The following is a 25371-nucleotide window of genomic DNA, read 5'->3' as shown; positions in this document are numbered from 1 at the left end:
CAGGCGTTCTCGACCACCTGAAGAAGCTGGGATACGTAAGCAAGCTCGATATTTGGGTTCCACATGAACTCAAAGAAGTTCATTTGATGGCATGTATAAACATCTGCAATATGCTCATTAAACATGAGGAAAACAATCCTGTTTTGAAGCGACTGATAACTGGTGATGAGAAGTGGATTGTTTACAACAATGTGATATGCAAATGGTCTTGGTCCCGACATGATGATTTGCCTCAAACGACATCGAAAGCAGATTTTCATCAGAGGAAGGTTACACTCTCAGTGTGGTGGGCTTTTAAAGGTATTGTGTTTTTTGAGCTCCTACCAAGGAACCAAACAATTCGAATGTGTACTGTCGGCAGTTGGACAGTTTGAACGAATCCATCATCCAGAAACGTCCAGAGCTTGTTCATTGTAAAGGAGTTGTGTTCCATCGTGACAACATGAGACCACACACAAGTGTGATCACCTGTCAAAAATTATTGGAGCTCGGATGGGATGTGTTGCCACACCCACCATACTCATCTGTCCTTGCACTGACAGACTTCCACTTGTTTCGCTCTCTTCAAAACTCCTTGCGTGGTATAACATTAAATTCAGATGAGGCTGTAAATCAGCACCTTGTTCAGCTTTTCGCAAATAAAGACAGGTCCTTCTATGAACAAGGAATTATGAAGCTCACTGAAAGATGGCAAAAAGGTTATCGAACAAAACAGGCAATATATCATTGATTGATCTTTGTTCTTTATACAAATAAATGACCTCTGAAAAACATACACAAAATATGTCATGACTTTTCTGACAACCCAATAGTTACTTGAAAATCAACATATCTTTTTGAAAGTCCTTGCTTGGAAGGATTTTATTTTATTTAGGTAATTTCAGAGTAGCCACAGACAAGAATTACCTAACACTTCACCCGAGACACAAAAGGATCCTAGCCCCATGTGAGGATATTTTAACTGTGTAACTTGACAATGAGTTAAAGAAAAAAATTTCAAACCTTTATCATTTTCTCTACCTAAATTTTTATCTTTAAATGAAATGAAAAAAAATCATAAATTCTTTTGAGAAAAACATAAAGAGCCTCTGTAACAGCAGACTGATTTTAATCAGGCTAGAAGCAACAACCTTTTGTCTGTGCATGTGTTTTAATTATTTATTTTTAAACTTAAACAGATGTCTTTTATAAGCTCACACTGCCATGATCATCTGACTGGAATCTATTTAGCTGTGTAGCTCACACCATTGCCTCAGGCTAAATAAACAAAGACACAGAAGAAAGAATCACTTGTTCACTGATAAAAAAAAAAGTGTATACAGTAGAAAAAACTATTCAAGGTAAATGGTCTACTTAAAATGTGTCACAGAAAACTTGCTTATAGGAAGGTGCCCTTCCCTCTTAAGGGAATAGGAATTTTCTAACAAGAGAACCCTGTCAAGCTTATATTTATGAATGCAACAAGGTTAGGCAAAGCAAAGCTTAATATTAGATAACAGGACAAATATGAATTTAGGTCTGCAATTTTTGTAAGCATAAAAATAGTCACCTTACCCCTCAGGGCTGGAAAATTCCAAACTCCATTTCTAGAAAGCAAACAGGAATTTCCTACATTGCTCTCATAGTCTGCTGCCCTATGTACTTGTCCCTAGCTGAAGCATCCCACAAAAAGATTAATTTTGTGCCCTTCAACTGTGAGACCTGGGTCCGGGGAGGGAAAAACAAATGCAGAAAGTAACTTGACTGCCCGAGAGTGGGTCTTTCAGAAAGAAGATAAAGAATTTATTTTTCCAAATCACTACCATACCATAATTATACAGATGTGGAAATCAAGTCCTTTGTAATTATCTCCTGCTGGTGACATGAAAGGCATTACCAAGGAGATAGACTTGCTGCCTGAGGTCAGTTTAGAAAGGTACATGTCTGATGGGTCTGGGAATGACTCCAGTTTGGGGAACCTCCACATGATGTGGTCTCCCTATTCCTATGGGGCATGCAACTGCTTTTATACTAATATCTGTACCAGATGCTAAGCAGAAGGAAGGGAAGGACACTTCTGGCAGTTCCAAACACACTTTAGTAGCTGTAAAGATGGAGGTTTTGGGGTGACACAGAAGTTTGCTCTTTACATGCCTTAATTATGCTCTGCCTTGTGACATCTCATATTCTTGTCTTCTATTACTTGAATTAAAACCCAGCAAGTTGCCTGGCTCCCAGCAGGTGCCCACTAATATTTACCAATCTGATTACCTGTCCACTCATCATGACACAGACTTGACAAAAGTCTGTTTAATCTGCTGACTGCTGACAGTCAAACCAGATGAATAAAGCTCTAAAACAGATTTTCCAAGTCTGAAGTAGGTAACCCAAATGGATCAAAAGGACTGGAAAATTGCAAAATCTCCTCTTGGCTCTGAGTCGTGCAGTTACAACCACACTTTAGCATTTCCCTAATTTTTAGAGTCATCATTGATTGACTCAACAAACACTTCATGAGTACCTCGCATGCTAAATGACAATCACAGCTAATGCATACAGAGGGTCTACAATGTGCCAGGCACAGATCTAAGTACTAAATATGAATTAATTCACATAATTCTCACTTTAACCCCACATATTGGGTGTTAATACTACCTTTATTTTGCAAATAAGGAAACCAAGAGTCAGGAAGGTTTTATTTTATTTATAAATTGCCCAAAGTCACACAGCAGCAAAATCAGGATTTTAAACCTAAGTCTAGCTGCAAAATGTATGCTCTTAGTCGTACTCTACTTTCTGCTGGGACCCTGAGTCACGTCAGCTCTCTGGGTTTTGGTTTTCTCATCAATAAAGGGAAGACAATAAAGTCAGCCCTTCCTCCTCAAGGGTGTTATCAGGAATAAATATGAGAATGAATGGGGCAGACCTTTGTAAAACAGAAAACAGGTTCCTTCCAAGATATCCCAGTCTTGGGAAGCCTCCAGCACACAGCACGTACTTACGAAATACCTGAATAAAGTATAGTAGTCCGCAATTGCCTGAGGCAGATATATTCCAAGAACCCCAGTGGATGCCTAAAACCACAGATAGTACCAAACCCTATGTATACTATGTTTTTTCCTATATACGTACTTCACTAAAGGAAGCACTTTATGGCTTCTCTTTGGCATATCTCAACTGCCAGCATCACTACTCTCATGCTTTGGGGCCATTATTTAGAAAAGTAAGAGTTACTTGAACACAAGCACTATGACAGTCAATCTGATAACCAAGATGGCAGCTACTACGTGACAAACAGTTGGGTAGCATATACAGTGTGGACGTGCTGGACAAAGGGATTATTCACATCCCAGGTGGGATGACGCGGGACATAGTGAGAGTTCATCATGCTACTCAGAACAGCGTGCCATTCAAAACTTATGAATTGTTTATTTCTGGAATTTTTCATTTAATATTTTAGGACCGCAGTTGACTGTGGGTAACTAAAACTGAGGAAAGGAAAACCATGGATAAGGGGAGACTTCTGTACAGTTGATTCTCATTATTTGCAGATTTCACAACTGCAAAGTCACCTACTTGCTGAAACTTACTTGCAACTCCAAAATTAAGGCTTGATGCTCTTTCAGTCATTCACAGACATGTGCACATGCGGAGCAGGGAAAAATTTAAACAGCTGAGACAAGATGAGACTCTGTCTTCTTGTTTCAGCTCTCCTACTGAAAATAAGTGTCCTTTGTGTAGTAATTTTAGTGCCATGTTTTTGCATTTTTGTGCTTTTTGTTGACGATTTTGCCATTTAAAATAGCCTCCAGGCAAAGTACTAAAGTGCCGTCTAGTGTTGCTAAGTGCAAGATGGCTGCAGTGAGGCCAACAGAGAAAATAATGTGTGAGAGAAGCTTCCTTCAGGCATGAGTTACTTTTGGCTGTGAGTTCAATGTTAATGAATTAGCAATATATATTAAATAATGTATCTTTAAACAGAAACACACATAAAACAAGTTTATTAATTGATTGGATGATGAAAATGTGACCAGAGGCTCACAGGAATCCAACCCTGAATTGCCTCTGGGAACAATGGTTCAATATTCAGTATTCAGTGTCTGTAGCTAGCTCAGCATTCATGTTGACTTTATAGAACACAACTACTGCAAGTAATGAGAATCAACTATATAAGCTAAAAATTTTATAATACAAATTCACTCTCTTAAAGTAAAGGCGCTAACATAGGACGACAAAGTTCAGATGCCGAGCTCTACAGAGGAAATGCAGAAGTACTTGGAATACACAGTCTTGGCATCCTCTGAGTAGCCATCCAAAACTGAGAAGACTTTGGCCAATATTATCCCCAGTGTGCAGGGGTGAGGGCTCTCATCCTTTCATGCCAGTGTCCATGGAGCTCAGGAGTGTATGGCAGCCTCACCTCTCTGGGCCTCTCTGAGGTCCCTTCTCATCCATGTGAAAGTCTATGTCCCAGCTGCTGTAGGAAAGACTAGGGCCCATCTAGGGGCCATGGAGCAAGTTCACTCCATTTCTCTGCTGTAATCCTCCAACCACCCAGCTCTGACATTCTTCTTTTCCAGGATGAGCCTCAGACAGTGATTCTCACCAAAGTCTGACAGCACGAACGTCAGTGCTCAACTTATTGAGAACTGCAAGAAGTGGAATCAGAATCCAGACTCAACTCTCCTGGTTGTCCAAGCAACACTCCAACAACTCAAATGGGAAAATCGGCATATATTCTTACACAGCAGCACCTTTTAGAAAGTATTCAAGGAACGCGGCAGAGGTGTCAGGCTATTTGAAACTTATTTTACAAGTCATTCAAATGCCAGCAAGAAAAACAGCCTGTAGGATAATGGGACACTGTTGAGACCAAGCCTAAGACTCAAAACTAAAAGCCACATTTTTTAACCATAGGGGGAAAATGTGCAAGCCACCCCACGAGCCTGGGTTCCTGCCACATGGAGACCACATGAGGCTAGATGCCCCAGACAGAAGTGCTCTTGTGTTTCTTGTCTGACCTGAGGTTGAAGGAAAGTGGAAATGAAGCTACTAGCTCTGGACATAGCCACACAAGGCTGAACTAGCTCCCAGTGCAAGTGGGAGATGCCAATGCTAATAAAATGTCACCTCAATTACTTTTGTCAGGGTTATAAAAAGAAACTGGAGACTTCCTCCCTTGGGTATCTTCTTGTTGTCATTTATAAAAGTTCTGTTTGCTGGGCCTGTAATATGCATTATTTTCCCTTTGAAAACAAAAAGAAACTTCTAAAATATCAATCAGCATTCCAAATGGCAAAGTGATTTGTTTTCCAACTCACATTCTCGGACCAGCTTGGGAGCCTGTCTGAAATGCAGGCATCTGGTATTAATTTGTGACAATATAAAATCAAAGCTGAACTCCCATGTAAATATTTTTTTTAATCCCAGATTTTACCAGCCTGCATGTTTCTTATATGCCAGTCCTGACTTTTATTTTCCTGGCTCCCAAAAAATTAAAGTTACACATAACAAATGTCGCACCTCTTAATAAGCTCTACAGGTTAAAATAAATTCTTTCCAGCTCTGTGAAATATAGCTTGCAGTGAGGGTATAGCCAAGTGGATGCGTGGATTTAAATATATCGTTCCCATCTCTTTCAACTGCATGGCCTCAATTATTCACTTGCGTTTGGAGGGTCAAATAAAAAAAAAATCTAGTTTGGTTACTCTATATACACATAGCAACTGCCATTGACACATCCATAGTCAAACATGGGCTGGATAGGTAAATGACACAAACATTAGCATATATTCTTAGACAGTGAAAGTATTCAACAGTACAGTGTCAAGAAACACCAGCTGGATCCTAAAACAGAATCCGTTTTGCTCAGGGAGGTAAAAAACCTGTTTGGATAAAACATTACACGTGTCAAAGGCAATTTAAAACACAGTGGCAGGAGCGTGGTCTTCAGGGTGAGACAGGATCCCTCATTTGTGCGGCGACGTCAGCCTCTACAAATCACACAGAGTACCAGCAGAGCTTCTGGGATATAAGCGTCACATTGAATATTTATTGAGAACTAACTATCTGCCAGGCACTGTGCTAAATGCTTTGCAGAAATCCTCAGATATAATCCTGGCAGTCATACTATGAGGTATCTGATTATTAAATATTATTTCCTCCCCTTCACAAATGAGAACTGAGGCGCTCAGAGATTACAGAATTTACCTAAGGTCACACTCATATGGCTTCATAGCTCATAATGTTAATTGTGTTCAATAAGCATGCCATTATAGTAGCCCCCTTATCCACGGTTTTGCTTCTTATGGTTTCAGTTACCCATGGTCAACAGTGGTCCTAAAATATTAAATGGTAAGTTCCAAAAATAAACAATTCCTAAGTTTTAAATTGCATGCCATTCTGAGTAACATGATGAAATCTCTCACCATCCCACTCTGTCCCACCCGGGATGTGAATCATCCCCTTGTCCAGCATCTCCACACTATAGACACTTCCCATCCGTTAGTCACTTAGCAGACATTTTGGTGATCAGATCAGGTGTTGCAGTATCGCAGAGCTTGTGTTCAAGTAACCCTACTTTACTTAACGATGGCCCCAAAGCACAAGAGTGGTGATACTGGCAATTCGGATACGCCAGTGAGAAGCCATAAGGTTCTTCCTTTAAGTGAAAAGGTGAAAGTTCTCGACTTCAGAAAAAATATCATATGTTAAAATTGCTGAGATCTACGATAAGAACAAATCTTATATCCATAAAATTGTGAAGAAAAAAAGAGAAATTCATGCTAGTTTTACTGTCGCACCTCTAACTGCAAAAGTTACAGCCACAGTGTGTGATAAGTGCTTAGCTAAAGTGGAAAAGGCGTTAAATTTGTGCGTGGAAGGCATGAACAGAAAATGTGTTCTGACTGATGACAATGAGTTGTGCCAGAAAGCACCGAGCCTACTATACGAAGACTTCAGTAAGGGATCCCCCGACATGAGTGACCACATCCACATAACTTTTATTACAATGTATTGTTATAACTGCTCTACTTTATTATTAGTTATTGTTGTGAATCTCTTACTGTGCCTAATTGATAAATTAAATTTTATAACAGGTATTTATGGTAAGGAAAAAACAGTGAATACAAAATTCAGTGCTGTCCATGGTTTCAGGCATCCACTGGGGGTGTTGGTACATATCTCCCGCAGATAAGGGGGGACTACTGTATTACAAAAAACCACCAATAAAACAAAGAAAAGATGCAATAGCTGCTGGAATATTAGGACTGCATCCCAGCTTTCCTGTGAAGTTTGAAATCATGTGGAAACCGGGTACTTGTTTAGTTACTGTTGCAGAACATCGTGCAGTTTTGCAAAGGCATTTTTTTTCTCTTGGAGAACAAACCTATATTCTCCAGTCAGCATCACGCAGACTTCAGCCCCTGGTAATTAGTTGCAAATATGTGCAAGCTGAACTCGAGAAAAATCTTATGATCTCACTCAAGGTATTATTTTTTTCTGTAATGAGAGAAATGATACGTCTTTAATGGAAATTAAATGAATAAAATCTGATTTGGAGTATTTATTTGAAACTGATATACTCAACATTTACCTTAAAAGGTAGTATTAGAATTTTTAGGCCAAAAAAAGTTAGGAATGAGCATAAAACTTGACATGATCTCTCTGTAAGTATAAACATCATTCTCCACTTTGGAAGGAAAAGGAAAATGTCCCTATGGACATCATCACTCAAAAAGTTATATATGACCCTACAAATACCTCGAGCTATTTGGAGAGTAAAGGGCAAGTTTAGAGGAAAAAAATAAAGACGATGAAAAGAAATAGGGTCATCTTCAGTTCTATCATTTTCTCGTAGGTAGTATTTTTTAAACTCACAGTATTGCATTGTGCCACACACGCCTCCATGTCATAGGATGGCAGTGCCATCCAATCAGTCTACACACTAAGAGGGGTCTCCCGTGATGCCTCTGTCTCCCCCGCCCTCCACAGCCAATCCATCTCCAAGTCCACCCCATTGCCTCTTAAATCTTTTGGAATCTGCCCAGTTCTCCCCAACCCCATCACCACCACTGTAGTCCAAGAGGCCGCCACCTCGTGCCTGGACTATTGCAATCAACTTTCTGGTTTCCTCCCATCTGCGGCTTCCCACATCTAACTCCTCTTCCCCACGGCGGCAGCACAGTCCTTTCAGAACAGAAGTCCCGTTCTGATTCCACCTGGTTTTGAAAGCCCTTTGATAGCTTCTGACTACTTTCATGATGCAGGTTCAAAATCCTCCACATGACCCTTATTTCACTCGCTCTCCTCCTCGCTCTGTGCTGCAGACACACCGCCCTTCACCTACCTCCTCCAGGGCTCCCCTCTCCTTCCCACTAGGAAGTCTGCCGCTGGTCCTGTGGTCTGACCAGTCCTTCCTGGCCTTATTCATCCTTTAGGCCCTAGTTCAGTAGTCACCCCCAGAAACCAGTCTTCCCCACCACAACTGAATCAAACCCACCAAGGTGCTTATTACGGCTCCAACAGGACCAAGGATCTCCCCTCTATAATACGCAGTACAGCTGCATTCTTAGCATTTGCTGGGTGATTATTCAAGAGTCTCTCTCCAGCTAGAAATAAACTGCACGATGGCAAGGACGGCCCAAGTTACCCACAAGTTCTGTCAATTCTGTCTCCAAAACGCACCTTGCGTTCATCACCTCCTGACCATCTCCACCCTAGTCCAGGCCACCGTGTCTCTCAGCAGGACATTCCCTGGAAGCAAGAGAGGCTCCCAAATGTCTCCCCACTTCCATGCCGGTCCTCCTTTAATCCCTTCACCATACAGCCATCAGCAGAACCTTCAAAGGTAAGCCAGAGCATACCACTCCCCACCGTAACACTCCCCTAGGGCTTCCACGTGGTTATAACACAGTGAGAACTCTCCACCGTGTTCTACAAGGTTTGGTGTTCTGTTGGTCCCGCCCAATTCTTGGGCCTCGGCTCTCCCTGGCCCTGAGTTCACCATGCTCCAACTACCCTGGCCTTCCTTTTCTTCCTGAAACACATCAAGCATGTTCCCATTTGGAACACACAGTTCCCAGTGCTGCAACCCATGTGCTGTCTTAGGTGGCTAACTGCTTTCTCATCTTCTTCAGAAAGGCCTTTCATGGCCACTGCGTCTGACAGACATTCACAGACCTCAACGACTCCCTCTTCGGAATTTATTGTGCCTCCTTTTATTAAGTTGCTTTTCTTTTTTTGGTCCATCTCTCACACTAAGATCTGATGGCAGGAACCACATCTCTCTGGTGTCTCATCGTATCCCCAGTCCTTGGCATGTAGCAAAGGCTTTCAACAATTGAGTATCTATTTGAATACTTGAAGAAAACTGCTAAGACTGTAAAATAAAGGTAAATATAAAATGCTTTAGGATACAATGAGAGCAGAGATACACCAGACAGGAGGCAGGGAAAGCTAATGTAAAAGGAATTCATTAGACCCGCGTCTAGATGTTCACCAGATCAATAGTGTGGCCATGTTGGGGCAGAAAAGGAGTGATGAATGTAATGGTCCTGTGGCGCTCGAACCTGAAGCACCTGGGCTCACAGCAGAGCCCTGCATCAGATGATGTCCACTGATTTGTGCTAGAATACATGTCCTGAAGCAAAATAAACATTTAATGTAACACCAGCACTATTCACATCTTCTAGGAGGTACAGTAAAGCTTGACACACATGAGGCTTTGTCTACAGCAATTATTCCCAAACTTGAATGGGCCCCAGACACACCTTGAGGGCTTGAAGAGACAGACTGCTGGGCCCCACCCCCAGAGTTTCTGAGTCAGGAGGTCTGGGGTGGAGCCTGGGAAATCGCACTTCTAACAAGCTCCTAGGTGCTGCTGGTCCAGAGACCACATTCCAAGACTGACGCATGCCAAAGAACTGAACAAAAACAGAATTGTTCAACACCGAGCTTAGGTTTTATTCCCCCCAAATTCCACGGTGTCTCAGCCACCTACACATGCCCCCAATTCAGGCTCTTGTTTCCATTGGGACTTCTGTCCAATCCCGCTGGCCAAGGAGAGGAAGTCTAGTCCATCTGGGCAGAGACCCGGATCCCAGCTCTAATTCTGAGATGCATTTCCTAGGGCTGCCATAACAAATCACCAAAAATTGGGGGGCTTCAAAAAACAGAAATTCATTCTCTCGCAGTTCAGGAGGCTAGAAGTCCAAAATCAAGGTGACAGCAGGGCTGGTTCCTTCTGGGGGCTCTGAGAGGGTCCTTCCTTGCTTCTTTGCAATGCCGGTGCTTGCTGGCAATCCTTGGCATACCTTGGCTTGTAGAAACATCACTCCAATCTCCATTTCTGTCTTCACATGGTATTCTCCTGTCTCTGTGTGCTCCTGTGGTCTTCTTACAGGACAATGGTCATTGGCTTTAGGGCCTACCTTACTCCAGTAGGACCTCATCTTAACTAATTACATCTGCAAAGACCCTATTTCCAATTAATGTCACATTCTGAGGTTCCAGGTGGATATGAATTTTGGAGGACACTATTCAACCCAGTACGCACAACAGCTGCAGAGGTGGGTGACCCAAAGGACTTCAGGGACTATAGGAAGTGGTGCCACTAAGGGATGTGCCCTGAATCCATGTGGTTACCAAGCACCAGTGACAAGTGATGATCAGAAGCCTCTGCGCTACCTTTGCACTCAGGCCCCATCTTTCCCTGGGACTCCCACACCGGCTTCCTTGCTGACCTTCCTGTCTCAGGGAGATATTTACAGGTGTTCATGAACCCCATTAAACTCTTTCTAAAATTCTATATGTATAAAAATAAGTGAACTCCCTAGAACAGAGAATTTTGGATGTGCACAAGTTCATCTTTCTGAAATGACAACGACGACTCCAAAAGGCACTGCAATTACTCCTCCAGCTAACCTGCCTCCAGCTGCCAAAAACCCAGCTCTGCTTACACCTGTCCCTACTCAAAAGCCTGCCCCCTTCCTCTGAAATAAAACTCACCTCCATAACTGAGTATTCAGCATGTTGTGCCATCATGCCGAACTGCAGGCCCAGCTCAAGGGCCATCTCCAGGACAGCCACAGGCTCCCACTGCAGGGATGGGAACCCAGCTGCCTTGGGCTGTAATTCTCCTTCTCTTCTGGAAGTTGGGCATTGGCCCCAGTAACCTCTGAACCACCAAAGCATCGGATTGTCACCAGAGCTGTGTGAACAACCTGGCATGTAGAAGGGTGCGGGCTGCTGCTGACCCAACACCAAGGGGGCTCCACTGGGAGCCCTGGAAAGCCCAGCTCCATCTAACCAGGGGCTCAAAGACAGGAAGTAGGGGCCAGATGCAGACGGGCTTGTGAACAGGGAGGAGATGTGGAGGTCGGAGAGGGGGTAAGGTGAGGCCTATTCACCAGAGTAGCATACAACTGACTCTGTGCCATGGCCACACGGGGCCCAGGGATCCCACAGGAGCCCTCACACTCTGGGGGTATTCTGCTTAGAAAAAGGGCCCAAGCAAGCAGCACAAAGACCACAGAATGAGGGCCATGGCTTCTGCAAAGGGAGTGAGCCAAGGTACATCTTCCAGGATTGCCCTTGGAGGTACCCTCTCCTCCCTTCACGTGTGCCCCAGCAGAGATCCTCCAGGCAGGGCAACATCCTCCGTGTGCCTACATCTGGGCCAGATCCGCAGTCACTCTTAACCTCACCACTTTGCTGCTCTAAGGATACAACGCTGAACATGTCAATTCACCCCTTCTGGCTTCCCTAACCCCAAGACCTTTATTTTGGCAATGGAAATTGTCAAGACTCCAGTGTAACTAGGGGCAAAATGCAGCACCTAGTGGAGGGGGCATTGTTTTCCTTTGCTGCTCCAATTTTACTTTACTACTATTTAAAATTAAAACAACGCAGCACATTATCTGTTTAGTGTACCATAGCATTAGCTCCACCAAAGCAAACAGCTTTGCTCCCAATGACCTCAGCAGGCCTTGCTAAGTTTCTCAACTACTTTTTTTTTTTTTAAGATTTTATTGGGGAATTGGGGGAGGGAAACTGACAAGTTGCTGTCCTTTTGTTCCTCAGTCTAGTTGTGGAGGACGTCGCTTCACTGGTCCATGTTGGCATTATCATTGCGCTCCTCCCAGCTGAGGCAGTCAACCGCTGCCGGCCACTCACAGCAGCTGAGGGTAGCCCACTGCAGCAGGGGCTGCAGCCTATGCTGACGCTGGCAACTCACGGCAGCCCAGCTCCAGGTCGAGCTGTTGTTCACCATCTTAGCTGTAGAGGGCGCAGCATCACTGGCCCTCATGTGGGATCCGAACCGGGGCCCTGCTGCTCAGAGCTTGCGCTCCCAAGCCAACTCTTAACCAACGCGCCACTCGGCCGGCCCCCTCAACTGCTTCTTGACAGTGCAGGGCGCAGCACAATTGTGAACAGAATTAACAGCTACAATTTTATTGATCAACCACCAAGAGCCACACCTCTGCCAGGGACTTCATGTTCCATTCTTATTTTAATGCTGTAACACCCCCAAAAGGCAGGAATTATTATCCCCATTCTATGGGTAAGGATGCTGAAGCTCAGAGAGGTTAAATGAGTTGCCCAAAAGGTGCCACTAAGTGGCAGACGCTGACTCCAAAGCTGGTCTTTCTACTCTTGAATCTGTTCACCCAATTTGTTGAGAAGGAGGCCGGGCCGCAGGGGTGCCTGAAAGGAGGAACTAACGCCAAAACTATGATTTGGAGAGAGCTGTCGTTATTGGGAAAATTTTCCACAACTTGGGCTCCAAACCAGGGTTCTGTTGGCCTGCCCCAGAGGTTATCACATGAAAATCAGCATCCGGGCTTGATGAGAAGGTGCTGGCTGGCCAAAACTATAGCACAATATTTCTTTGTACTTTAACATACTGACCTTGATTGACTCTAACCCATAGGTCTGAAATGGATGAGGCCCTAGCATTTTAGTTCTCTTGAGGTTAGCTAATATACAAGTGGAAGATTTGGGGCAGTAAAGAGAATAAAATTTTACAGCACTTTAACAGAGTTCTTTGTTTATCTTAAATGGTACAGCTATGGTAGAGTTTTTTGTTTGTTTTAAAAGTCCTGACTTAAAGTAACAAATGAACTAATAAAACAAAACTAATAAAACTCATAGATACACACAACAGAATGGTGGTTACCAGAGAGTTAAGGGGGTGAAAGAAGGGAGAAATGGGGGTCAAATATATGGAACGGTTGGAAACTATAGACTTTTGGTGGTGAGCACACAATAGAGTAGACAGATATCGAATTGTAATGTTGTACACCTTAATTTATATGTTTTTTTAACCAATGATACTGCAAAAAAAATGAGAGAAAAAAAACCCAACTCTCAACTTAGAATTAGAAAACATAGGTTTCAAAATTCCAGTTCTGCCACATATTAAGTACTTGACCATGGAGGAGTCACTTAGTTCTTCATGGTCTTGACTTTCTAATCTAGAAAATAGCTACCACGTTGCCTTTTTAAAATCACTTGATGAAATAATAGATAGGAAATCACTTTGTAAATTGTAAAGTTCTAAACAAGTAAATAGAACTTGTGTTATCAGATGTTCGTTTTGTGACGATAAATTGAACGCCTCAATTACCCACACAATTACCTTGAACATTTGTAATCTCATCTTCCTTCTTCACTATTCTCTCTCAAAAGCAAATTTTATTCAACTCAATAAGACATAATACTTCATTGAGAATTAGCTTTCAACATCAGATCAACCATTTCAAACACTAACATGCCAAGTTTTGTCATAAGCAAAAAACTATAGACTTTGCCTTTCTTTCAGTCCTTCACATTTCCCACCCCGACTCCCTCCCTTCCTCCCTAAGATAATCAAAGAAGACATTTTGCTTTATAAATCATTGGGTCAATGAATAAAGTGCTTTAACATAAAAATCAATGTGCTAGGCACGTAGAAATCTTTGGCATTCTCGATTATTTTATTAGTCTCTTGAATGGTTTGTCATCTATTTATCACGAAATTTAACTTAGATTTAAGTATACCTGGCATTTAAATCAGGGACAAGACTAGGCCCTTTCATGCACACACATTATTACAATGTTCCAAGTCCTAAACTTCTAGCATTTGCATGTTCTGTTTTATAAGGTTTTGTCTTTGTGACTAAATGTGCAGCAATAAACCCCAAACCACATTATAATGATAATTAATCATTGGATAAATATAATTATCCAAATGCAATTATCCAAAATGCTAACACAAACAAAAAGGGGGAAAAGAAACTAAGAAACTGATTGAATGTATATTCTTGGAGGCTTTTAAAAACTAATCAAAAATAAAAATACAACATTACACAGTTTGTAAAGAAGAGTAAGGGCTAATGAATGATTTTATGATTCCTACATGTAAATGTAATATTGAGCCCCACAGTGTCAGTGAAAAGTTTGGTTTTTAAATTGCATGTATGATGAAATTTGAGGGGGTCAGATATTTTTTTGAGGTGGAAAAATCGGTGATGATGAAACTTGGGGAATCACAAAATTATGTCAAGTAATAGATTCTTATAAAAACGTCTGGTTTTCAACACTCTTCCTCTGATGGTGACATTTTGCCCAGTCCCTCAAGGGAAGAACTGAACAAAAAAATGTGTGGTGTAGCGCTTGGTACACGTGCTGGTAAACTAGCTCTCTGGAAGGAAAAAAAAAAAAAAGAAAAAAGCCCTGACTTGTAAACTTGGCTGATTCCTGTGGTGTAAATACTCCCACCATGTCCAACTGCAGGCCCCTAGGAGCCAGCTACAGCATACTACTACTGGGTTTAGCAGAAACCCAGCTTAGAAGCCAGGGAAACCAGGCTCAAATTCTACCTCTAGATTCCAGTTATGAGGCCTCAGGCAAGTTTTATTAACCCTTCCAAGCCTCAATCTCCATAGCTCCAAAACGGGTATAATCCCCAGGAGAGCAGGGGGGTTAAAATGGTGGCCAGGGGGTAGCCACAGCTGCCTCACATGAAATGCAAGGAATTTAACACTGACAGGATCGGTGTGGGTTTCAGCCAGGGGAGAAAGTATTGGCGGGTCCACACAGAAGCCATGAGCCTCCAGAAGGCAAGGACAGTGAGAGTGGGCGGAAGGGACCAATGCGCCATGCTCACCTCCAGAGTACAACGCAATGGACTGGGGCAGGGGTCACACACTTTTTCTGTATGGAGCCAGAGAACGAATAGTTTAGGCTTTTTGGGCCATGTGGTCTCTGCCGCAACTACTCAATTTTGTCCTTAGAGCACAAGGGCAGCCAAAGACAATACAGAAATGAACAGGCGGGGTTGTTTCCCAGAAAATGTTATTTATAAACAGCCAGTGGGCAGATTTCCCCATGGGCCACAGTCTGCAGACCCCTGGGCTAGGGGAAAGGGTAACGACGAGAAGATAGGAGGGTCCAAACAATGGAAACTTGCCCAGGAAAGAGGTAGTATTATTCCCATTCATGGATTACAACCTGGTCACAAAGTAAGTGATAGAGCCACAGGCATAAACACAATGCCGAGGGGGGGCGGGGCCAGGCTCATGTCCCTATTCCACCACAATCTAGGCACAAGGCATGGAAGCACCAGATGCAAAACAGATGCAACACAGGTGACGGAATGAAGTGTGGCGAGGAGAGCAGGGACAGTCCAGGGGCTGGGCAGCACTGAGGACTGGAGCACAAGGATCTGTCTACCACGCACTCTCCTTTGCTCCTCCACATACAGGTACTCCCTGAATGACAGAAAAGTAGAAACCAAAATAAGGAATCCACAGGTTGAGCAGCTCCCTGATAGGTCATTGAGGCTACCTTCTGCCCAGTTCAGCTGACGCCAGTCTGACAAGCATTTAATGAGCCTGACTCACAAACCACAGCCCAGGCAGTGAAGTGGGTAAGGACACACACTCTGCTACCAGAATGGCCAGCTTAGAACCCAGCTCCCACATACAGGCTGAGGGATCCTGGGAAAGTCACTTAACCTCTCTGTGCTTCAGAACGGGTGGGACGAAGTAGTGCTGTTGGAGGATTATTATAAATATGAACTCCCTTAATCCCCACAAAGTACTTAGAATAATGCCTGGGAGATGTTTGTTAGATAAAAATACTATGTCAAGGCTCTGAGCCAGGTCCCACCGGGGAGGGCTTGAGGTGTCCCTGCCCCGGCGGGGGCTCGAACAAGGAGCTCCCCTCTAACAAAGCACTCCTCACTGGAATCAATGGCCTGTGTATGTACAGTCTCCCCACACAGACAGGGACCATGTCTGTTATCTCCCATGACTGGCGCGGTGGCCCTCTCAAGCTTGATGTTCACTATGGTCAATGTTTGTTGAATAAATGACACAGGCATTAAGGCTCAACGCTGGAATTTCCCCACGACATGCCTGACAGATAACAAAGCACTTAGGTCACCCTCCACCCACTCTGTGACCTTGGATTCATGCCCCTCCGTGTTGTTAGGGGCTGAAATCAATGTCTACAGAAGTACTTCGTTTACGAACGTAAGGTTTTTGTAAACACAGGTTTACCTGAAGGCCCTTCAGCAACAGAGAAGGTTACTACAGATCACTTCTGAGATGCGGGTGGTGGCGGTTAGGGGCTGACCACCTCACAGGGCAGTGGCTTCCAGCTTGGATGGCCTCCTAAAGCTGTCAGTCCAGTTGTGACACCTCCCCTGCCAGGGGGGGCACAGCTGAAGATGTTCTTAAAGTTCTCCCAGACACTGAAGGAAACCCATTCATTCATTCATTAGTGCAAGTCGTGCCAAAGAAGCCACACGGAACAAACTTAACACCACGTCTGCATCTGATTCTAAGGTTAGGTTATCCAAACATCCCCAAGCTAAACACATCCCGGTCTCAGCAGCAGGCCACAGTTCTAAGACTCTCAGAGCACTCAACCTGGAAGAGCAGCTAGTGTTTATCTGGCCCAACTCTTTAATTCCATAAGGAGACTGAGACTGGGCAGGGGGTGAGGCAACACGTCCAGGGTTACTAGCCATGGCAGGGCAAGGTCCAGAATCCAGGGTTGCCAAGTGCCGGTTTGGCATTCCTGATCCACATCATGTCACCTCCCCTGGCCTCACCTACCTTCCCTTCCCAGTGTATTCCAAAGGCCACCTGCCCTTGGCCCTCTCTCTACCTAGCAACTCTCCTTCCCATGGAAAAAGGTCCAGGCAGGCAGAGCTTCCTGGGACAGCATCGTGGACACCGCAGAGCCATGCGGCAGCTCCCCCCGCCCTTCCTGGAGGGTAAAAGGTCACAATTGAACTTGCTGCCCTCTCTGGGAACTTGCCAAGAGTGAGCAGGCTTCCGATTTATTTCCCCTTCTGAGTTTACTCATGCCATTACCGGCTTTGTGTCTGCAAAGAGGAGGGCAGCAGGTGAACCTGAGCGGCTCACCTCAGGCCCTGGCAGGGCACGGCCTCCACTGACCCCTGGGGGAGCGTTCATCCTGACCACAGCCTGGCCCGGCCTGGGACTGCAGCTTTGGCTTCCATAATTCATGCTGCTGCAAAGATGGCTCAGTAATAGCTTGGGTTTGCTTACTGCTGAGGAGCTCAAAGACCTTTACGGACTTCTGAAATCCAGAGGGCTTAGGTGGCTTACCGCTGGAGCACACAAAGTGGTGACTTGCCTGCAGTCCCAAAGCAAGATGGTGGCAAAGTTAGCAAATGTGCTATTCCCCTCTCTTACTCTGGTTGTCGATCTCCTAGTCTCCGCGAGGCTCGTATTTTTCTTTTCCGTAAAAACCAACAATACAGTTACAGCATGACCCAGGTTTCACCCAAGATGGGCAACATCAAGGGAGAAGTCGTTAGGAGCTCCAAGTCTGCAAAGCAGTGGGGTGTTAAGTGAGCCTGAACTCTGTCCCAATGCTGAGTGACCTCTCTGAGCCGTTTTCCTTGACCTTATAGTAGTAACAATGAAAAGTCCCCCTGAAGTCTGCTTCCTCAAAGTGCAGTCCATCTTGCATCCCAGGAACTAGTTAGAAATGCAGAATCAAGGTCCCTCCCAGACCTACAGCATCAAAACCTGCCTTTTCTGGAGATCCCCAGGTGATTCTAAACACATTTACATTTGAGAAGCTCAGACACTATAAAGCATTGATTATTACATGCCCATTCACAGTCAGCCCGCAATAATAAATGTTAAGTGCAATTAGCACTTGAAAGAGCCCAAGACATGAGCCAAAGCTCTCAGGAGGAAACAGACCCAGAAAAGCCAATTAACTTGCCCTGGGTCATGTAGTGGTATCAGAATTCAAACCCAAGACCTGGGGCTCTTCTGCACCACGTGGCCTCCTTCAATGTAAGACCTAATGCCACAAGACACAACACCAACTCAGGTGTCCTAAGAAGCAAAACCCTCATGTTATTTTAAAGTAATACCCTCGTCACGATTAACCCTTCTGGTGAGTAGCCTAGACTATGTGCTTCTGGGCGTCAGCCTGCCATTGTGAAGATCTAGGAAGTGGGGTAACACAGGACTGCTGCCAGCGGCTGCCTCAGAAAAAAATTTTAAAGTGAAAGGAAACCTTAAAACACACCTTCCTTATGCAGTGTTCACTGCCCAGAGAAATATGACAGGATGTCAAGCTATGAGGCATGTTTTTGACTTCCCACTTCTGACACCTAGCCCAAGAGCAAACCCCCAGCGTGCTGGCTTCCCAGGGTGGAGTCCCTGCTTCTCGGCCCATTGTCCTGGGTTTCCACACACTACAACGGAGACTGGCAAATAGCAGCAAAGCTGAGGCTAAACTGGGTCTGTGAAAGAATAGCCGTGAGGATTAAATGTGATGTCAAATATTCACCCAGAGCACAGAGACTGTGTCATCATTCCATCGACACATCTGTGCCAGGCCTGGGTACAAAAATTTTCCTCTGTATTTCAAAGTTTGGAAGTCAAAGCAATAGTTGTGATTGGTTTCACAACTGCCCAGATGTAAATAACAAAAAAGAATGGTTTTCAAGATTTCACACGGGATCATTCTGATTTTATACACCTGCAACAAACCTGATATATGAAATCTCAAGCTCATTAAGAAAGGCAGATTTCAGATACACTATGGCAATGCTTTCCAAATTTCTATTTGTATATGAATCAATCAGGATCTTGTTAAAATGCAGATCTGGACTCATGTAATCTAGAGTGAGGCCTGAGAGGTTGCATTTCTAAGAGCTCCAGTGACACTGAAGAGCCAAGAGCCCACGCTTTTGAGCAGCAAGGTTCTGTAGAATTCCTTAAATAACAAGAAACAAATCCAAGGAAAGCATAATTTGATTTTCAAATGACATGCCAGGAGAACATCCGTGAAGGAGCATATGGAGCCACCCAAGCTAGCAGGGTTTCTCCGTGGGAGGCACACCAAGAAAGCAAATAGCATTCTTTGGGCTGGCCCTGGCCTTGAGTTTGTACTTTATATCAAGCTTTGTCTAGGCAGGTGAACGTACTCTTGAGTGATCATAAAAGCAGCATGCTCCTGACAAAATTCTTGAAAGCAGGGCAGTGTAAGGGACAAAGCATCCTAGGATATTTCAAGTTCACTGCCACGCCAACAGCTGGTGGCCAAGCCAGCTCTTTGAGGCCTTTCTTAAATCAAGGTTTACCCATTTAGCTCCTCTCTGTGCATTAAATTTGATGCTGTTTCTGTGGATAGCTGTAATTTTTTTTTTTTTAATGCCTATCACGTTGCCAATGACGGAAAATTCCGAAGTAGTAAGATGAATGTGATTGTCAGGTAAGGAAGCGCCTTATATTGACTAACTCGTCTTAATGTGTGTGTTGTGGGGAGAGATCAATAAAACATCTAAGAGCTTCAAATTGATAGGATCAGAGATTAAAATCTGGCTACTGGTTGGATCAGAAACACTAACACAGACGATCCTCCATGCTCCCTTAAATGAGATTCTCAGAGACAAAGTATGAGGTAATCTGATCTCCAGCTGCTCTTAGCACAGGAACATATCTATCTAACCCATGGCACAGGCCAGCCTTGCATACTGGCTTAGCATAACATGTATGTTTATTACAATGCCTGCAATGACCCTCTAGACTAGCTGGGTTTATGCTCAGGCTATAGACAAGAGCCAGTGAGTGATGTCAAGTGGCAATAGTGAACTACCCAGAAACTGCTGAGTGCATACCACTCACCCCCAACAGAAGGCATTTCCCTCCCGTGCACTCCTGGGCTAATGCCGAGATGTCTCTAACAAGAAATGCCAGGGCCAGGCTGTCACCTGTGCCCAGCATCACTAATTCATCCATATAATCACAAGGCTGCTTCCCCCACTCCATGCCCCTGTCTGTAGCCTAGGTGCTGCTACATACTGGACAGGGCCATGATTTCATCCACTTGGGAAGAAAGAGACTCAGCCAACTTCTAAATGAGCCCAACTTGTTCTTCCCTATTTGTCCCTTGGGGGAGGAAGTTAAGTTTTCCAATAGGCCACTTTCTTACTTAAAGGGCCAGAGCAAGCCTGAGCTTTCAGATGAGCATCACAGGAGAGAAGGCGGAACAGAAAATGTTCTCCCTTCTCATCTTGAGGCCTGCAAAATATTGGCAAGGTCCCAACCCCCAGAAAGGGAAACTGAGGCCCCAGGTTAAATTATCTGAGCCAAGGTGGAGTCAGTGGTATAACTAACTGCATAGGAGGCCTTATTAACTCATAAGGGAGGATGGATACACCCTCCCAGGCAACAGGCCTGCATTCCCCACCTCCCCCTCCCCCAACTCTGATCCTCTTCCAATCTCCTGTCCCACTGCCTGACAGATCTAACTCCCAACTGTCCCTTGAATATTTGGTGACAAGCTCCAGCTATTTCCTAAATAAGCCAATTTCCAATACTTCATGTTTTTGCTAAGATTGCTAATACCTGCAGATAACTTAAGCTAGCAAGTACAACAAGCTTTTAACTAACTCTAGTAAATCCATCTTGGAATGGAAAAAAGAATACTCAAGACTTATATCCTCCCCTGCCCCCCAGCCCCAAGGCCCGGTTCAAGGGAATGTAAGAAGGACTTAATATTTTTTTAGGAAAGGAAAAGGAAAACGCTAAGTTTTCCTGAGACACAGTAATACTTGAGCGCATACATGAATTTCTCAGGAGCGATTCACCATATGTCTGCGACAAGTTCAGGCTCACATACGCGACCGAGCCGCGCGGGCCCGACCCACCGCTCGGCTCTGTGCCCCTCTTAAGTTTCGCCTGCGGTGGGTCGAGCGCGTCTCTGGGTCTGAACCAGGTTTCTGGAAGTTCGAGATCTCTTTGCGATGAGAGGGTTTAGTGCCGCTTTTTAATGATCTCCCGCAACTCCTAACTCCGGACCCACTGTATGAACTTGGTGCTTCTGCTCTGCGAGTGCTGGGCTGTGTACACACGTGTACACGTGTGAACACATACTCTCTGGGGACTCTCTGTGAACACATACCCTCTTTTGAGTGTGCCCTTGTGGTTTGGAATTCGGGCCAGAAGCCAGGAGATTCCCGCAGAAGCCAGGAGGAAAGGTGGGAGACACCCGTGTCCCGCAGCAAAGAGCGAGCGGAGAGGGACGCATGGTTAGGCGCGCGTCGTGTCCTGGATACTTACCGGGACCTCTGCAGCTGTTCGAAGGCGCTGGTGCTGCCCCCCTGGCCCGGCTGCTCCAGGGAGCAGTAGTTCTGCGAGGTCTGCCTGGAGAAGGCGATGGGCAGGATTCCCTGAGTGAACGAGTTGAGGCGGCCCCGACTGCCGCTCCCACTCCCGGGGGTCCCGGAGCCCAGGAAGGCGGCAGCCGGCACCTGCACGCTGGTAAAGGCATCGTCCTCCTCCAACTCCTCCTGCCCGTCTGGTAGCTGCAGCTGAGCGCAGGCGGCGAGAGGCGCCGACCGGGGCGGCTGCAACTGCTCCCCCGACGCCCGGCCCGCGCCCAGGGGGCTTGCGAACCCCCGGGCCACCCCGAGGCCCGGAACAGACGCGTGGCCGCCGGGGACCAGGGCCGGCAGCGGCGAGGGTTGCGGGAGGCAGGAACCGGAGCCAGCTGCCAGCGCCGCCGCCGTGCCCGCCGCCGCCGCGAGCGCGGTGCAGCCTCCCCGCTCCGCTACGGCGAGCACGCTGAGCCGAGTCCTCGCGCCGCAGGCGCTGCCCGCGCCGGACTTGGCCGCGCCGCTCTCCTCGCCGCCGCCCCACTCCTCGTCCTGCAGCGGCGGCCGGCCGTCCAGCGAGATGTTGGTGAGGAAGGAGAGAGCAGCCTGTCGGCGCCGCGGGTCCATGCGCGGCTTCCTGGGGGGCTCCGGCGGCGGCTGAGCCGGCGCGGTGGCCGCGGTCTGAGGCTGCTGCGGCCGCTGCTGCAATCCGTTGGTGCCCGCGGCGTCGGTGGTGCCGCCGCCGCTGTTGCTACTGCTGCAGGCGGCCGCGCTGGGGGTGGCTGCAGCCGCCGCCATTGTGTCCGTCTGCGGCGATATTTCTGCGATGCCCCGACAAGCTAGCGGCGCCCGAGTGCTAAGCCGCGGGCGCGAGCGCCGGCGACCCGGGCTGGGCAGGGCGCGGGGCGCTGGCGGCGTGGCGGCCCGGCCCCCCCGCGGGCGGGCCATGCTCGCCCCTCGGTGCTCGGGCGGGGGACGCCGCCGCCCCGGCCCGCGCGCGCCGCTCGCTCGCTTGCTCTCCGGCCGACCGGCTGCCTGCTGGTTCCGGCCCCGGGGTGCTCCCGCGGCGGGCCTGGGTGTCCGTATTTATAGGTGCGCGCGCCCCGCGCTCGCGCTCCGGAGCGCTCTTTGCAATAACACTGTATCACGTGTGGGGACTGAAACCTGGGAGGAAAACAAAGCCGCAGGCGGCGGCCGCAGAGGCAGGCGGCGGGAGGCGAGGGGCCGGAGAAGGAGGAAGAGAAAGCCGAGGGGGTGGCGGGGTGGGGGATCCGCCGGGACGTCCTGGTTGCCCGAGCTTCCTGCAGGGAGAGTCGGGGCGCACCGTAGCCAGGGGCAAGCCAGAGGCGAGCACGTTTCCCCCGCGCGCTCAGCCTGGAAGTTCGGGGTGCGAGCAGAACCCCTTGAGTCACGCACGGTGTGAGGATATTGTCCCCGATGAGTTGTGGGTCTGCAGGACTTTTATTTGGATCAACGCCTAGATTTGGCCTTCGAGCTTGTTAATTGGACCCCGCGCTGCCGTTGGGCCCTGAGAAATAAGTCCTTGTTACTAGTTACACGGGTAGGTCAACAGCCCCTTACGTGAACTTACAACAGTCTCAGCTTAGAGCTGTCGCTGACCAGTGTGATGTTGTGTCTCATTCATTCTCAGGCTGAGGAAGCAGCACACCCCGGGTGCTTAAGAGCCCGAGCCTGTGAACATTTTACATATAGCCAGACTAATTTACAGACCCCCATTTGATGGTGCTGTCACTTTTCATCTCTTTCTTAGCAAAGGCCAATATACATTTTTACTTTAGCCCTGGAATGTGCTCTGCTTTCTATGAAGACTGAGGTGGGCTAAAATGGCCTCGCGCCTCTTTTCCCCTTGTTACCTTGCAAATTTTTGTGGATTATGATCTCTTTCCTCCTATATAAACTGGGACCAATATGTACAGTTAATTACCATTCATTTGATAACATCCGTTTGGTACCTACCATGTATTCTATAAAGATAGGTTCCTGCCCAGAGCTGCAGCTCTGGGTCTGGGAAGAATCGCTGAATGCTATACCCCAGAACCACCCCCAGGGTGGTATGGGGTGAGTTGGGGGGGGGCAGGAGCGATCCGAAAACGTGTGCTGGTTTCCCTATGCGGTTTGGGCTACTTCCCAAACGCAATAAGAAATCAACGTCATACTGGGTTAAGCTCTGCGACATCTAAGAAACCTCTGTACACGTTTCTGAGGGAGAAGCAATATGTTTAAGATCAACGGATTAATTTAATTAAAGGTTTAAATTTAGCCCTGGAGCTAATGGGTAACTAACTCTACATTGAAATTCCACTCCATTTCAAGTTCAGAAGAGTAAATTGAGTAATGGAGAGTAAATACACCCGGTCCAGAGATGTGCAGCCAACCTGGAGGATGAGATATGGGGGAGTTTCAGGTTACATTTGCTGAGGACAAACATGGCACATGGCCCTTCACATGAACAATTGTTCATATTTTATTTTATGCCATTTTTAGGCCTTTTGAAAAACTGAAGCCCGTGTCTATTTATAGCAGCCTTTCAGCAGCTAAGTCAAAGCTAGGTGACCAGCTCTGTGAAATTTCATTAGGATTTTAATTACTTTGTTTGACTAACTACCTAGGAACTTCCAAGGCTCTTTATTACAATTAACTTATTTTCCATTACCACTGGCCTGGTTGTGCTGGCAGGCAGTGTTGAATGAAAGACACCAACTCTGCACATGTAAAAGAAAACACTAGTTTCTAAATAATAAAAATGATATATGTTAATTGCAGAACATATCTAGAATAAGATAAGCAAAGAGAAGTAGAAAAAAAAGCATCACGAACAATCTCATCTCCTATGGAAATAACTGTTAAAATTTTGACTTTTGTTCTGTGTGTATTTTTAAACAAAAGTGAAAACAGGCTGCTTTTGTCTTGTGATTTTTTGCTTGCTGTGTTGTGATCATCTTTCCACTTAGAATATTCTTATATAGCATCATTTAAATAACTGCATAGTGTTCAACTGACAGAGACTATAATTATTAAACTTGTGCCCACATTGAATGTTTAGGTTATTTCCACTTTTACTGTTATAAAGAGAGTGGTGGTGACATCTTTTGTTTTTCTAAATCTTGCTACCATTTAATATTTTTTTTCTTAGGTCAAATAGATTCTGGGTCAAGCAGCATATCATGTTTCTAAGGCTTTCCAGAAAAAAAAAGTTCCAATCTGCTTCCTTACCTTCTTGCCAGCACTACTGGATATTAAAATTTTTCCATCAATATTCATTTCTTTGCCCATTTGATATAACTCTTTGCCTATTTTTTAAATGACAAATATGCAAACTAATTTAAAATATTTATTAAAGCATCAAACAAGAATCAACATTTATTTAACCTCCAAACTGCTCCTGTGATCCTATTATGGGAAGATGAGAGATATAATTTACTGTTCACCTACTGTGTACCAGCCACAGAATATTTCTAATCCTTAGGATTACCCTGCGTGTGTGTGTGTGGGGGGGGCTGCATTATCATCAATATTTTACAGATGAAGCTCAGAAAAAAATAATATGCCCAAGGCACCCACCCTAGCTCTTAAAGTGGCTGGGCGAGTATTACAAACCTTATTCCAAGACCCATTGATGCTCTGGCGCCCTCTGCTGATGAGGATGTTTTATGGGAGGGGGCCAACACCAGATTTCATCTTATAGTTGTACTTGAGAGTCCACTGTAATGGAAATAATAGAAACTGGA

At 45.7% G+C, this 25371-nt stretch overlaps 1 protein-coding gene across 3 annotated transcripts in view; it reads right to left on the bottom strand.

Annotated features, from left to right (window-relative positions):
• The window catches only part of CABLES1 (Cdk5 and Abl enzyme substrate 1), a 117040-nt gene extending 93373 nt beyond the window's left edge, over positions 1 to 23667 (bottom strand). Inside the window, exon 1 of one of the 3 annotated variants that reach the window (XM_019653889.1) lies at positions 21588 to 23667. In XM_019653889.1, the coding sequence (XP_019509434.1) occupies positions 21588 to 22570 (983 nt within the window). In that variant the 5' untranslated portion in view covers positions 22571 to 23667. The remainder of the gene's footprint in view (positions 1 to 21587) is intronic. The other 2 variants (XM_019653888.1, XM_019653887.1) reach the window with 2 other exon arrangements.
• Between the last annotated feature and the right edge of the window lie 1704 nt (positions 23668 to 25371).

This window comes from Hipposideros armiger, unplaced genomic scaffold (genome assembly GCF_001890085.2).
Source record: "Hipposideros armiger isolate ML-2016 unplaced genomic scaffold, ASM189008v1 scaffold_209, whole genome shotgun sequence".
NCBI lineage: Eukaryota > Metazoa > Chordata > Mammalia > Chiroptera > Hipposideridae > Hipposideros > Hipposideros armiger.
Note: the sequence above shows the minus strand (reverse complement) of the source record. Positions and strands in the feature narration are given on the sequence as shown.